Source organism: Saccopteryx bilineata, chromosome 1 (assembly GCF_036850765.1).
Source record: "Saccopteryx bilineata isolate mSacBil1 chromosome 1, mSacBil1_pri_phased_curated, whole genome shotgun sequence".
Classification (NCBI taxonomy): Eukaryota; Metazoa; Chordata; class Mammalia; order Chiroptera; family Emballonuridae; genus Saccopteryx; species Saccopteryx bilineata.
Genome location: NC_089490.1, coordinates 219,603,258 through 219,616,286, shown reverse-complemented (window position 1 = coordinate 219,616,286; position 13,029 = coordinate 219,603,258). Strand labels below are relative to the sequence as shown.

The 13,029-nt window shown below is 40.4% G+C and overlaps 1 protein-coding gene across 2 annotated transcripts in view; it reads right to left on the bottom strand.

Moving 5' to 3' along the window:
- Positions 1-1,177: 1,177 nt before the first annotated feature.
- Positions 1,178-13,029, bottom strand: part of MAP3K21 (mitogen-activated protein kinase kinase kinase 21) — a 66,562-nt gene continuing 54,710 nt past the window's right edge. The window contains exons 7-10 of one of the 2 annotated variants that reach the window (XM_066236260.1): positions 10,692-10,842; positions 10,318-10,415; positions 6,120-6,875; positions 1,180-4,734 (exon numbers count right to left, since the gene is read on the bottom strand). In XM_066236260.1, the coding sequence (XP_066092357.1) occupies positions 4,352-4,734; positions 6,120-6,875; positions 10,318-10,415; positions 10,692-10,842 (1,388 nt within the window). In that variant the 3' untranslated portion in view covers positions 1,180-4,351. Of the gene's footprint in view, positions 4,735-6,119; positions 6,876-10,317; positions 10,416-10,691; positions 10,843-13,029 lie in introns of both variants that reach the window. The other variant, XM_066236267.1, reaches the window with a different exon arrangement.

Genomic DNA, 13,029 nt, shown 5'->3' with positions numbered 1-13,029 from the left:
GATGATTGTTCTAGTACTTTCCATTTCATTTTACACTCATGGAGGAAGCATTCCACTGTACTCACCACTGTTAGCTTTGCTTTGAAGTTAATATTTTACACATTTGTAGACTTCTGAACTCTTTTCTTTTTAGAAATTAAATTTAATGGGGTAACATTGATCAGTAAGAGTACATAGGTTTCAGGTCAGTATCTCTATAGCATTTGAACTGGTGACTGCATTGTGCGCCCATCACCCAAAGTCAAAACATTTTCGGTCCTTGTGTATTTGTCCCTCTTTGCTCCCCACCCCTAACACTTCCCTCCCCATGGTAACGACTTCACTTTTATCTATAACTATGAGTCCCACCTAAGGGTGAAATCATATAGTTCTTAGCTTTTTCTGATGTACTTATTTCACTTAGTATAATGTTCTCAAGGCTTCTGAACTTTTTGATGAATAAAAAACTACCTTAACTTTGGGTTTCACTGACAAAGTTCAGATTCCAGATGTCCTTACTACCTTCCGTGCTATGCTTGTGGTTACCACAGGGGTGGACAGGTAGATGTTAATGGTCAGATACTGGCTAGTTCTGTGGAAATTTTCAAAACTTCTCTGTCTCCTTTCTATCTAATGACTTAGGGATATTACTACTTAGTTCACAAATTTTAGTAAAGAGATTAACAGGAGGTGTTTTATATGGGAACCTGGGAGATATACAACATGATATACAATGATGGTAAATTTCCCTCCCTCCCCATATGGCGGGGCGATGCTGGAGCTGAATGAAGTACTGAGATCTACTTTGTCAGTTCACCCACACTCACATTGCTTAGTAAGAATTACTAGAGGTTGATGGTTTCTGAAATTAATCTGATTTAAACATGTTAACATTTAACATGGCTCATTCATCATGTTCCTTGTAGCATCAACTGCCATTGAGATAACATACTAACTCCTTGCTGCAAAAGTATGTCTTCTGAGAGGCTGAAGTTGCATATTCTCACAAGGAAATTAAACCTTTCAATGTATATGTAAACCAATAACACTTTAAATGAAATATTTCATTATATCTTTTTTAAAAGTATTTAATCCTATGACTCAATTAGTGATTTCAGTGTCATGAATTTGACAGGTCAATACCTGACTTATTAAACATCAATCATCTTTATTAACGTAATTTTCCTAATTGAATACAAAATAAGCCAAACTACAGTCAGTTATCAGAAGTAAATCAAAGCCACTGAGCAAGTAGACTAGCTATAAAACAAAATTTATTAAAAAAAATAGACAAAATATGTAAACATCCTTTTCACTCATGAGCTTCATAACATAGCACATGAGGCCCGGGCCTTACTTACACCTCTGCAGTGGGAGCACCTTAACTGTTGACTAACAGTGATCACTTTAACTTCCAATGAGCTATGAAGTCTATACGAAAATAAATAACCAGATTCTGTCCAGTGTATACACAGAAAATCGCAAATGTACAATAGATCTTGGTGAAAAAAATAGGTATCTGCAGTGATATGTGAGTGAATTCTTATTTTGTAATTATCTTTTCAAATGGCTTCATGTCTAAATTCATTATAACAGAGTTGACTAAAATAAAGCTAAATAAGAACAGAGACAGAGCGGCAAGACAGACAAACACCCTCCATACTCCGCACCCTGTGCAGTTTTAGTGGAAGCAAAACGAAGACCATGGTTGGTATACGTCTTTTAGGTATCATTGTGGACATGCATTTCCCTCCTTTCTGCTGGAAGTTACACCCTCCAAAGGATGCAGTACAAAGCAGCCAGCCACAGTTTCAAAAGTGATTACCAAATTTCGATGATCTAATTTAACATTCCCCCAAAAGTAAAACATCACAGAATGGACAAAAATATAACAGAACAGTAAGTATCAGAGATTATGCTGCAAGAATCTAAACACAACATTGTTTTCTTATTTTATTTTATTTTTGCATTTTTCCGAAACTGGAAACAGGGAGGCAGTCAGACAGACTCCCACATGCACCCAACTGGGATCCACTCAGCATGCCCACCGGGGGTGATGCTCTGCCCATCTGGGGCATCGTTCTGCAGTGACCAGAGCCATTCTAGTGCCTGAGGTAGAGGCCATGGAGCCATCCTCAGCACCCAGGCCAACTTTGCTCTAATGGAGCCTCGGCTGCGGGAGGGGAAGAGAGAGACAGAGAGGAAGGAGACGGGGAGGGGTGGAGAAGCAGATGGGTGCTTCTCCTGTGTGCCCTGGCCAGAATCGATCCCGGGACTCCTGTACGCCAGGTGACGCTCTACCACTGAGCCAACCGGCCAGGGCCAACATTGTTTTCTTTAGGGAAAAATGTTATTCTAATCCTTCTGTATTCTGTTGTCATCTGCTGGGGCACACCTTCAAGGTGATCAGGGAGTTCCAAAATGGCCAAATAGAATTTTTTATGTGTTCTATAGGCGTGTGTTTTATCACAGCTGATTCAATTTAAATTGCTGACATTTCGGGTATTCAGTAAACCTGAACTAAGGTAAAATTCTTAAATTGATAAATCATATTATTTTATTAAAAACTGTTCACCACTGAATCATATTGTATTCTATGATTGAGGATTATTCTAGAACATTTTTTCCTGCAGTTAAATATTGTCTCAATTTTTTTGTTTGCTTAGTTTACAGAAACTAATTCGAGTTCATTTCATATGTCCACAGCTGTTTTTCTTCATATCTCCAATAGTTGTTCAATACAGTTATCAGGTAACCTGTTAGATTAAGGTAAAATTCTAATAAAATCTAAAGTAAGATTCGTAATTTCATTTTTCATCGCATGGAAAACATTTAAATATTTATTGTCGGTCATCTGAATAGCCATACTCTAGTGAGAGGAGGGGAGAAAAGTAGATTTAGCTTAAGAGACCCAGGAAAATTTACCATGCTGCTAGATAACTGTTTCTGTTAGTTTATAACTCAGTGGTCTCTTTGCATTATTTATAAGTGGCTCATTTATCAATTTAAATCCTGATCAAAGATCCATTTTATAAACTATCTAAAAGTAATCTGTAATACATTTCTCTCCACCATATACGCTTATCTCAACAGATGTCTCAACATTTTATTCATAATTAAATGTGAAATAACTATACAATACTTAAATTCTAACGGTACTACTGGTTTTGACTTGGCAGTGTTTTAAACTGTATTTGGGATTATTATGATAATTATGTATTTAAATGAAGAAAAATAAAATTAAATGACATGTTTATAATACACAGTATATGTGCCAATGTTTAAAAATTCAACAACAAAATGAAAGGGCTTTACACTTCTGGAGACCAAATAAATTGCTACTGAAGAAGGAAGCACCCTTCCTACAGGAAGGACCTGTGGACACATGTCTCTCAGCTGAATAAATACAGTCTTAACCACATGTAGTCAGCTTGTAAAAAACTATTTTGGAGTCGAATGGATAAATTTTTTATCAGTTAACATTCAGTAAAACTTTGACAAATTACATTCATTACATTCAGTAGATTTTCCACAAAGATGAAAATAGTGCATAATTTAGGTGAGACTTGAACATATTTAAGCATTATAAACCTACTGCTGAGTCTAGGTAATTTAAATAGGACATTGTAGCTACTCTAGTTATTATTTTCAAAGTAGATGCTGTTACTTACTAATATCACATTATTCTTCTTGGCTCTTTGTTGCATGAGAGGAACAGAGAGAGAAAGCGAGAAGAAAGGAAAGGAGAAATAAAGGAATAAATGCAGGAGGGAACAATGGTGACCTCACTACTTCTATGCACTAACAGATGAGGATATACAGTGTTACTTTGAGATACGAACAGACCAACATACGAATTTTTTAAGATATGAGCTGTGACTTGGTCTGTATTTTGTTCGAGATCCGAGCAAAATTCTGAGATAGAGTTGTGATTCAGGAAGCTGCCGGTAGTTGGCGCGTTGGTGGACGGGTTCAGTATCGGCAGTTTGATGTACGAGTTGACTGACTTATGAGCTCGGTTACAGAACAAATTAAATTCGCATCTCAAGGTACCACTGTAATGGGAGCAGCAGCATTACAGTTGTGCCTCCAGTAACTTCCCAGCAGAGGTTTGCTTTCCTGCGCACACTTCCTGTTTTACACCTGTGTGTTTCAAGTCATTTGGTAGGAGTCCAGTGGGAAAAACCATGGATGCAGACAGTATATAGCAGTCAAGTCTGCATTTTGAGAAGTCAGACATCCATTACCGCTGTAGGAACATGAACACAGCTTTGGAAAACACAACAGACAGCAGCATGAAACAGTTTAAAGGTAGACACAGTGTTTTAATTTGTTCATCTTAAGAAAAAAATGCTTGAACAACATAAGGCACTTAAGACAGGAATTCTTTCTCCAGCTCATAGATAGATGGCTGGCTGTTCCTGCTCTTCATCCTGCACAAGGGCACCGTGTAGTCTCTGCTCTGGCCCTCCAAGTCAGCGTCCAGCAGGGAAGGCACAAGTGGTACGGCTCTGTCCTTGGCACCACGGGAACAGTTTGGGGCCTGTGCCTGCTGAGGCTCTGTTCTTCCTGGGAAAGCCTGGGGGGCATCCGCTGGGCCGGTCAGAGAGGGGGGGCAAGGCAGAGGCACAGCAGTGAGAGCTCTTTGTTTTCCTGGTGTGGCCTCGCTTGGCAGATAACTGTGAGGACTGCAGGCGGGGTGAGGCAGCCCCCACACCCACTCGGGTGGCAATGCAGGGGCTCCTGAGACACCGGCTGGTGGAGAGAGCAAAAGACAGTGTGTGTTCAGAAAGACTGTGACATCTAAAACAATGAATATCAAGAAAAATAACTAGGATGACAGTTCAATTAGGTAATCACTTGAAAGAGTCTCCATAAAGAGACCTGAACACAAACTTTTTAAAACTGTTAGGACATAATGCTTGTTTGATTTCTCATGGAAAATTACTGCAAAGCTGGAAAGAGGGCTTTGAACTATGGAACCTACATCTGCAACAGGAGCTAAGTCATCATCGAAGTGCTCGTGCCAGCGATCAATGAAATTGCTTCACAAATAGGGCAGCTTCCAAAGCTGATTAGATTGGATTTTAAAAATGATCGTTAATATAATTAAACTTTACTTTCAGACTATGGTTTGAAGAAACCAATGAAAGAGCAGAGCGGTCAGGTTTTCACATGTTATCCATTTCCTGTTTGTTCTGAAGAACTAATGATTTATTACCACTTAACCAAATAATTATTGGCTAATAATTAAGAGTGGAAAAAGAATGGTTTCCTACAGATCATGTATCATAGAAATGTACACTTGAAACCTATATAAGCTTATTAACTAATGTCACCCCCCAAAATTTAATTAAAATAAAAAGAATGGTTTCCATTGGGATTATTGTGCTAGGATTTCTCCTTGTACAATTATAAATTACTAATATTTCATTGTGTTACAAAGAGTAATAAATCAGTGTATTGAAAGGCAATAGACAATAATCTTTAAAAAATCATATCCAGGTGTAATAATTAACGAGAAGAGGGAGAGAAAAGGTGAAAAGAATGAAAGTACTTCATGTCTTAATATACATTATAACCAACCCTAGAGTAACACATTAAAATGAAAAATGTAAGTTTTCAATACTCAGGACAGATCTACCAGGTAGCTGTCATTATGTAAAATGTAGAAGAAGTCACTGACAACCTCTACACAAACCCTACTATGCTGTTTACTTTTTTTCAGTAAACCTGTTAAACTCCATCTGAGCAGAGAGGCCAAGTGATGCAGCAGACAGGTAAGGAGGGGAGGCGAGATGCCCAGTGAGTTCCAGCTCTCCCACTAATTACTGGCTCAGATTTGGACAAACGATCTGTTTTCTCACCACAAGAGGATGCAGAGCAATTTATTCTCATCCTCGCTTTTTGTGTTAATGTGCTATTACATATTTAAGTTACTGAGGTTTAATTATATTTTTTCCAGGTCTAAATAAAAGAGTAGAAAGAGTAGGGTGAAATCCAAAGGTCTGTGTAAACAGTGAAAACAAATTTGTAAATGTAATCACTGGGAAATGTGATCACTTGTTGGGCACGCAGACAAGGAGGTGACATCCTCACGTCTACAAGGCTGTCTGTGCCTTCGCCCACGTGCGACCTACCCGGGGTCTGAGAAACATTTCCATCGGACATGGTCTGTCTGTGATAAGCTGCTTTTTCCTCTGAACAAACACAAGGAGGCCCGTTCCCATGGTTCTGCTCTGAGCAGGGAGGACCCAGGTGTCTCCACACATTGCAATTGGCCTCAGGTCTCAGCGTGAAGGTTGGATCATGATGCCTTCCTTCAAACGCAGGCGAGAGATCTGGGGTGGGCACATCACGGTCACAAGTGATATGCACGGTGCCCTCAAACAAGTCTTCACCCTCTGCCTGCAGCAAGCACCTTGTGGAGAAAGAAGGCCTGGACAGAAGACCCAGGGTGCCGGGCTCCTGCCGGGTGGCAGGTGGCTGGGGGCAACTGGCAGCACCACCGCGGGGCCAGGGAGCCTGCTGCAGGATCCCATCGAGTTTCTTCTTTTCCTTCTTGGGCCCTGGGTCGTTGGCAGCCTGCGTTCTGGGCAGCTCTCTGACATCCAGGCCCAGCGCCACTGACGCCAGCAGCACAGCGCAGCCATACAGAGCAGACTCTGTTCTCCTTCTCAGGGGAGACCTGCTCAGGCTGCTGGTGGGAGTCACCTGCAGGCTGCCAGCAACAGGGCTCCCTGGGGCCTTCTCCGGGCTCTCAGCTTCCCACAGGCTCTCTCTCTGGCCATCTTTCCTCAGAGGTAAATCAACGTAGGCTGGACCGGGCAGTCTGGTTTGCTTTGGTTTTCGGTGTTCTGACCCATCAGTAATGAGTTTGGGCTCTTCACAGGCACCTAAACAAAGGTGAAGTCACACTCATGCTGTAGCATCTACAGTAAAAATCTTTCAAACTCCATGTAAAATAAAGCTAAAATCTAATAAATAGATATTCTAAATCAAAACGCATGGCTGAAACCTTTTCAGTTCAGCAAACCATTCACCCAGCAGGACTCTAAGGAACCCCAGGGTGCCCAGCAAGCCGACCCCCTGCTGTTTCCTGGCCTTTAGGAAATGGTTCCTCACTAGCATGGAAAATGAAATTATTGAAGAAACAAAGTGACCTACACACAGAAATGTGTATACTTATCCTCATGTAAATATACACATGTCAGGCTCCATCATCTAAAGCTCACCCATATGTAAAAGAACTGTCACACATCAGAGCAGTTGTTCCCAAAGTGTACTCCCTGGGCCGTTCCACCTGCATCACCTAAAAACTAGTAAAAATGCAAGCTCCTGACCCACTGCAGACATGGACTCAGACATCCCAGGGCTGGAACCCAGCAATCTTGAGCCTTTGCTTAAGTTTGGGAGCACTGCAGAAGAGGAGGATGCTCTAAAGAGTGTTCAGTCCCAAAGGGTAACAAATTCTACCAGCTGAAGTGGAAGAGATAATTCTCATGATTTAGGTTCTTAATGAGAGATGGGAACCACAAACTCATACTATGGTACATAAATCAATCCACAACAGACTTCCAATTACTTTTCTTGTTTTCCTTTTCTTCCCCCTCCCTTTCCCTCCCCTCCCTCCCTTCTCTTTCTCTCTTTTCTTTTTATTAAGTGAGAGGCATGGAGGCAGTGAGACATGCTCCCAAATGCAGCTCGACTGGAATCCACCTGGCAAACCCCCACCAGGTGATGCTCTGCCCATCTGGGGCTGCTGCTCTGTCGCTCAGTAACTGAGCTATTTTAGCACCTGAGTCGAGGCCATGAAGCCATCCTCAACACCCTGGGGCAAACTTGCTTGAACCATTCACGCCATGGCTGCAGGACGGGGAGAGAGAGAAGGGGGACAATGAGGGGTGGAAAAGCAGATGGTCACTTCTCCTGTGTGCCCTGACCAAGAATCAAAAGCGAGACTTCCACATGCTGGGCCGACACTCTATTGCTGAGCCAACCAACCAGGGCCCAATTACTTTTTCACAATTACGTCCTTCTACACCTGAAACCTGCTGTATTACTGAGACAAGCTGGGATACCAGCTTTTCTTCTGCAAGGCCTGCTCTTCCAACAGGTGTCTCTTCTTCAGGGAGCCCCTCCCTTCCCCTTCCATCCACCCTCCGTCTTTTCTGTGACACTGCTGACCCCAGCACCCTGTCACCTCATAAACTCTCTGTCAAAATACAACCTGATAGTAATCCTCCAGTCTAACACTTCCCGTTTGTGATCTCGGATTCCTCAAGATCTGGAGCCCCTACAGCAGCATCCAGTCTCTTCCTTTCCCTAGTGTTAGGTCACGGACATTGAGTATGCTTGCAGATGGCAAGCTGTGACCACACTGACCTTTATCTCATGAGGGATCTTCCCTGAGCAATGCCTTTATTTTGCTGAACTGAATGCACATTGTACGTAAGAAATCACAAATTACCCATCCATCATTTAAACAGAGGGGAGATGCTATCGTCAAATGAAATCCATAGATTTCAAAGTATACTGTTTCCTAATGTGTGCTTCCACACACCTTTACTGATGAGTAAAACAGATACTTTTCCCCTCAAGTGGTCATGAACTTTGAGTGATCCATCATAACCTTGCCCAGTCCTATTTATGATCAACAATAAGCCTTAGTAGCGCCCAAACTGAGGTAAATATAAGGAAGAGCCACAGAATATCAAGCAGTCCTTCGAGATTGATTTAGGCATTCAATAGATACCAAGTGCTTGCAAAGTTCCGGGCAAAGGGAGTATAGGGATGAACAAAATAGAAAAAGTCCTTGACTTCACAGAGTTGACTTTCTAGCTTGTGGGGGACAGAGAACACAGGAATTATAGGTGTTAATAAAGACAAATGAGTCAGATAAGAGCTATGAAAACAGAAATACGTATTAAGTTAGAGGGATGGTGCACTATACCACTTCCACTAAGGTGGTCAAGAAGGACTTGAACTACGCCATGAATGTTAAGAAGGATCTGGCCATACAGACAGGTGGTGGGAAAGGACCTTTAGGCATAAGAGACAAGTGTAATCCTTTTGCTCATTAACCCTCAAGTGAACTATAGAGTAAACAGACACTGAACTGAGTTACCAAATACATCCTTTTAATCCTCTGTCCTTTGCTGGAGTTTTTTGTTTTGTTTTAACTTTCTTTATTGATTTTAGAGAGAGACAGAAACATCGATCTGTTCCTGAATGTGCCCTGACCAAGGATCAAACCAGCCATCTTTGCGTATCAGAACAATGTTCTAAACCAACTAGCTATCTGGCCAGGGCATGGAGAAATTATTAATAAGATCAAAATATATTCTAAGAAAGAAAAAAAGCAGAATGACTTCTCTGAGTAATTCTTATATCCAGACAGAGGCAAATGATGAAAAAATATAGTCTATTGACTATAGAAATACCAGTTTTAATACTATTAATTGTTCTGCATTAGTCTTCCCACAACATTTGACAATAAATCATAGAACCTCTTGCCTTCATAGGGAACAGTCCAGATACAATAATAAATTGACAAGCATTTATCCAGGAATGACAGAGCACCTGTCTCATGTATACTCAAATGTATTGCATGTTAAATATTTATTGAAACACATCCTCATGAAAATAGGAAAAGAAAACTGAACATGGATAATGAGTCATAAAGCACTTATAAAATTGAGCACAGCATCGATAATAAAGTAAAAAACACAACCCCACCACATTTTGCTAAGCATCTTTAATTCGCATGATCAAGTATAAATACCAATTTTCTTTTCTGTGGTGTTAAACGATTCTAGAAGTTTTTCAACAATTTCCCTCCCTCTTCCACCTTTTAATATCTAAAAATTAAATAGAAATGCTAAATATTAAAAATAATCATGACTCATTTAAATTATAAATAGATTCCACTGTAATACTCTCCAAGTAGTAGCTTTTCACCTGCTGCACAAAATTTCACGTCAGAAGGTAGAAGACCTCTGCTTAATCTAGCAAAATTTCAGGGTGTTTACATGTTCATACTTACTATCTCTTACAGTAAATTAATTTGGTCCTACAAAATTAATTATGATACTAATTTTTCTGGTGAAGAACAGAAGTGATGAATTCCCATTAAGTAATGTGGAGCTAAATTACCTTTCACCTAACAAGACTGACAGGACAGGAAATAACTCAAGTAAAAGTAGAGGTACAAGAAATACTACTTGCCAACCTTGCCCATGCTACTTGAATGGCCTTCCGAGACCATTACATCAAAGCTTCTAGACCACAATGAAGCTCAGTCTCCCTCAAACAAATCCTATTTTCTGACACACATACCTGGCTGGTCCACGAATAATGATGCCAATGGCATGGTTTTCGGATTTTTTATTAGAACAGTTGACCAAGGACTGTTGCCGTCTGAGAGAGGTCTTACTCTACAAGAGAAAGATGTTTGTGTTAATATACTAGAACCATGTAACAAATTAGGTTTTGAGAAGTTAATAAAGGACAAATAAAACTTTAAAATGAGACAAAAAATATATCAGAGATTTTAACTAAGTAATAATTAATTTCATGTAAACTCATCCTAGAGATTAAAATCATATTCAGATAATTGCATTCTGATTTCTTTGTAAACATTAAATCTGGCCAACAAGAAACTTAGAAGGCACTGCTGTTTGTCACAGCCCGTATGGGTCTCACACACGCACCTTTCTTTGCAATCAGCCCTTTCTTTCATTTGAATTGAATTCGGTCCCCAGGTACAACCTTTTTTCTTGAAATTCCTTTTTACATCTTCAAATTCTTCTTGTCGACAGACTGTGTTTCTTCCCCAAGTTTTATTGCTTTCATCAGAAGTCACTAAATAGACAGCATCACTCATTAACCAATTAAAAACATTTTAAAGCCCAATGACCAAAACCATTTGTAAAACTGTTACCTTACTCAAAATATGTAAACAATGAATACATAAAAGTAATAAAGAAATTATTTCTTTTACCCTACTGATGGTGAACTTCGTTCTAATAATAAAAACAGCACTCTGAAAAAATAAGTGCTCCAAGGTTACTATTCCTTCTGATGCTGTTTCTTAAAAAACATGCCAAGGATGTACAAGGGTGGCCTGTTCCTGGAATAAGAGGGGGCTTTGCGACTGACTGATTTTCCCACTATTTGATTCTATTCAACAACAGGGAAGAGACAGGTGTGCCCACAACCATAATATGTACCCTGAAACCTGAAATCCTCAGAGGATTAGTGAATTCTACTGCTTCTTATTCTCAAAGAGAATAAGATATCACATAATACCAATCATTAGAGTAAGCCAGAGGTAGCTATAATAAGAAAAAATAGTAAGAAAACATTTTGCGCAAATATCAGAAGGTGCTCTTTTTAGCTCTTCGCATGCTAGTGAAATGCTTATGTTTTTATCTAAAGTCAAGCTTATTCTGAAAGGCTCTTCACTTTGATATTCTTGAAATAATCTCTGGGTAATTTTTTTGTTGCTCAAGGTCACTAAAATGCTTTCCATTCCTCTCAATACACATACTGTATTTTTTGCTCCATAACATGCACTTTTTCCCCCCAAAAGTGGAGGGGAAAATGCCCATGCATCTTATGGAGCGAAAAATACAGTATTTTATTAAATATTTTAACACACTATTTGGTTCAGAATTTTTTTTTCTTATTTTCCTCCTTAAAACCCTAGGTGTGTCTTATGGTCAGGTCCATCTTATGGAGCGAAAAATACGGTAATTATCCTTCCTTTTAGTTTGTAGGCTATATTTTACTTCTTACAATGTCTTCATAATCAATTTTTCTCATTCAAGTTTACCATCTTTGGTCCTGGGGAAAGGTGCCAGATGACATATATAACTCATAATGAGTCAGGTGTGCAAATAAGTGTACCCCAATGTGCCCAAGACAGAATGGTCACATGAAGTTTGGGCAATTACAAATATTTGCCAATGTTATCAAAAAAGCCAACAGTGAGAGATCTTAAAGCCATTAAAAGCTTCAGAGTAAGAATAACAATAAAAGCAATGATCACAACAGCAAGCTAGGACCTGCAGAACTCTTACCACCTACCCGGCACCATTCTAGGTGCTTCATACCCATCTGACCTTTTTAACTATTACTGTCCCCATTCTGTGTGTGCGACATGCTGTTCTGTCTGCTCCAACTCCTGACAACCTCATGAAAGAGTGACGTCCACATGCCCCGCCTGCATCAGCCCTCTCAGCTCCTGCACAGCTCCCGCCCACGTCACAGAAACAGCATCTGAGGTACAGTGAAGTTAGGTAGCCTGTGCAACATCACAGCACAGTGGAGCCAGAGCTGGGGCTCAGCCATGCTCTGATCTGCACTCTGTACTGAATCAAGAAAACACCAGGATGTATGCCTGCACAAGCCAGTGACTGGAGGAGACACAGGCACAAAGCTGAGAGAGAGTGAGCTGTTGGGCATCCTGGGGTCAAAAGAAAAGGACCAAGCTGCAGGTTAAAGAACATGAAGGAGCATTTCTTGCACACAGAGCTGGCCCTGCTTGGAATATCTGAATTCCAGTGTCTTCATATGGCACTTCAGAGAGGGAATGCTGAGGACCAGCGCGTTCATGGGAAGGGGAGAGGCTCCCTGAGCTAGCTTCATCTCAGCCCTGCACAGTTCGAATTTATTTGAAATGCTTAACATATTCAATTTAATGAGTGCAAATCTTGGGCCTAGCCAGGTGTACCCAGATGCAGCTCCCACACTTCAGTAAGAATGGGATTCACAACTGAAGAACATGAAGACTGGATTCTCATTCTTTGCTGGTGGAAATAAAAAATGATGCAGCCATGGAAGACAGTGCTGATGGTTTTTCCAAAACTAAACATCTCTTACCATGTGATCCAGCAATTGCCCTCCTTGGCATTTATCCAAAGGAGTTGAAAACATATGTCCATACAAAACCCCGCATACAAATGGTTAAAGCAGCTTTATTTGCAATTTCCAAAACTTAAACTTGGAAACACCCATGAGGTCCCTCACTAGATGTTTGGGTAAATA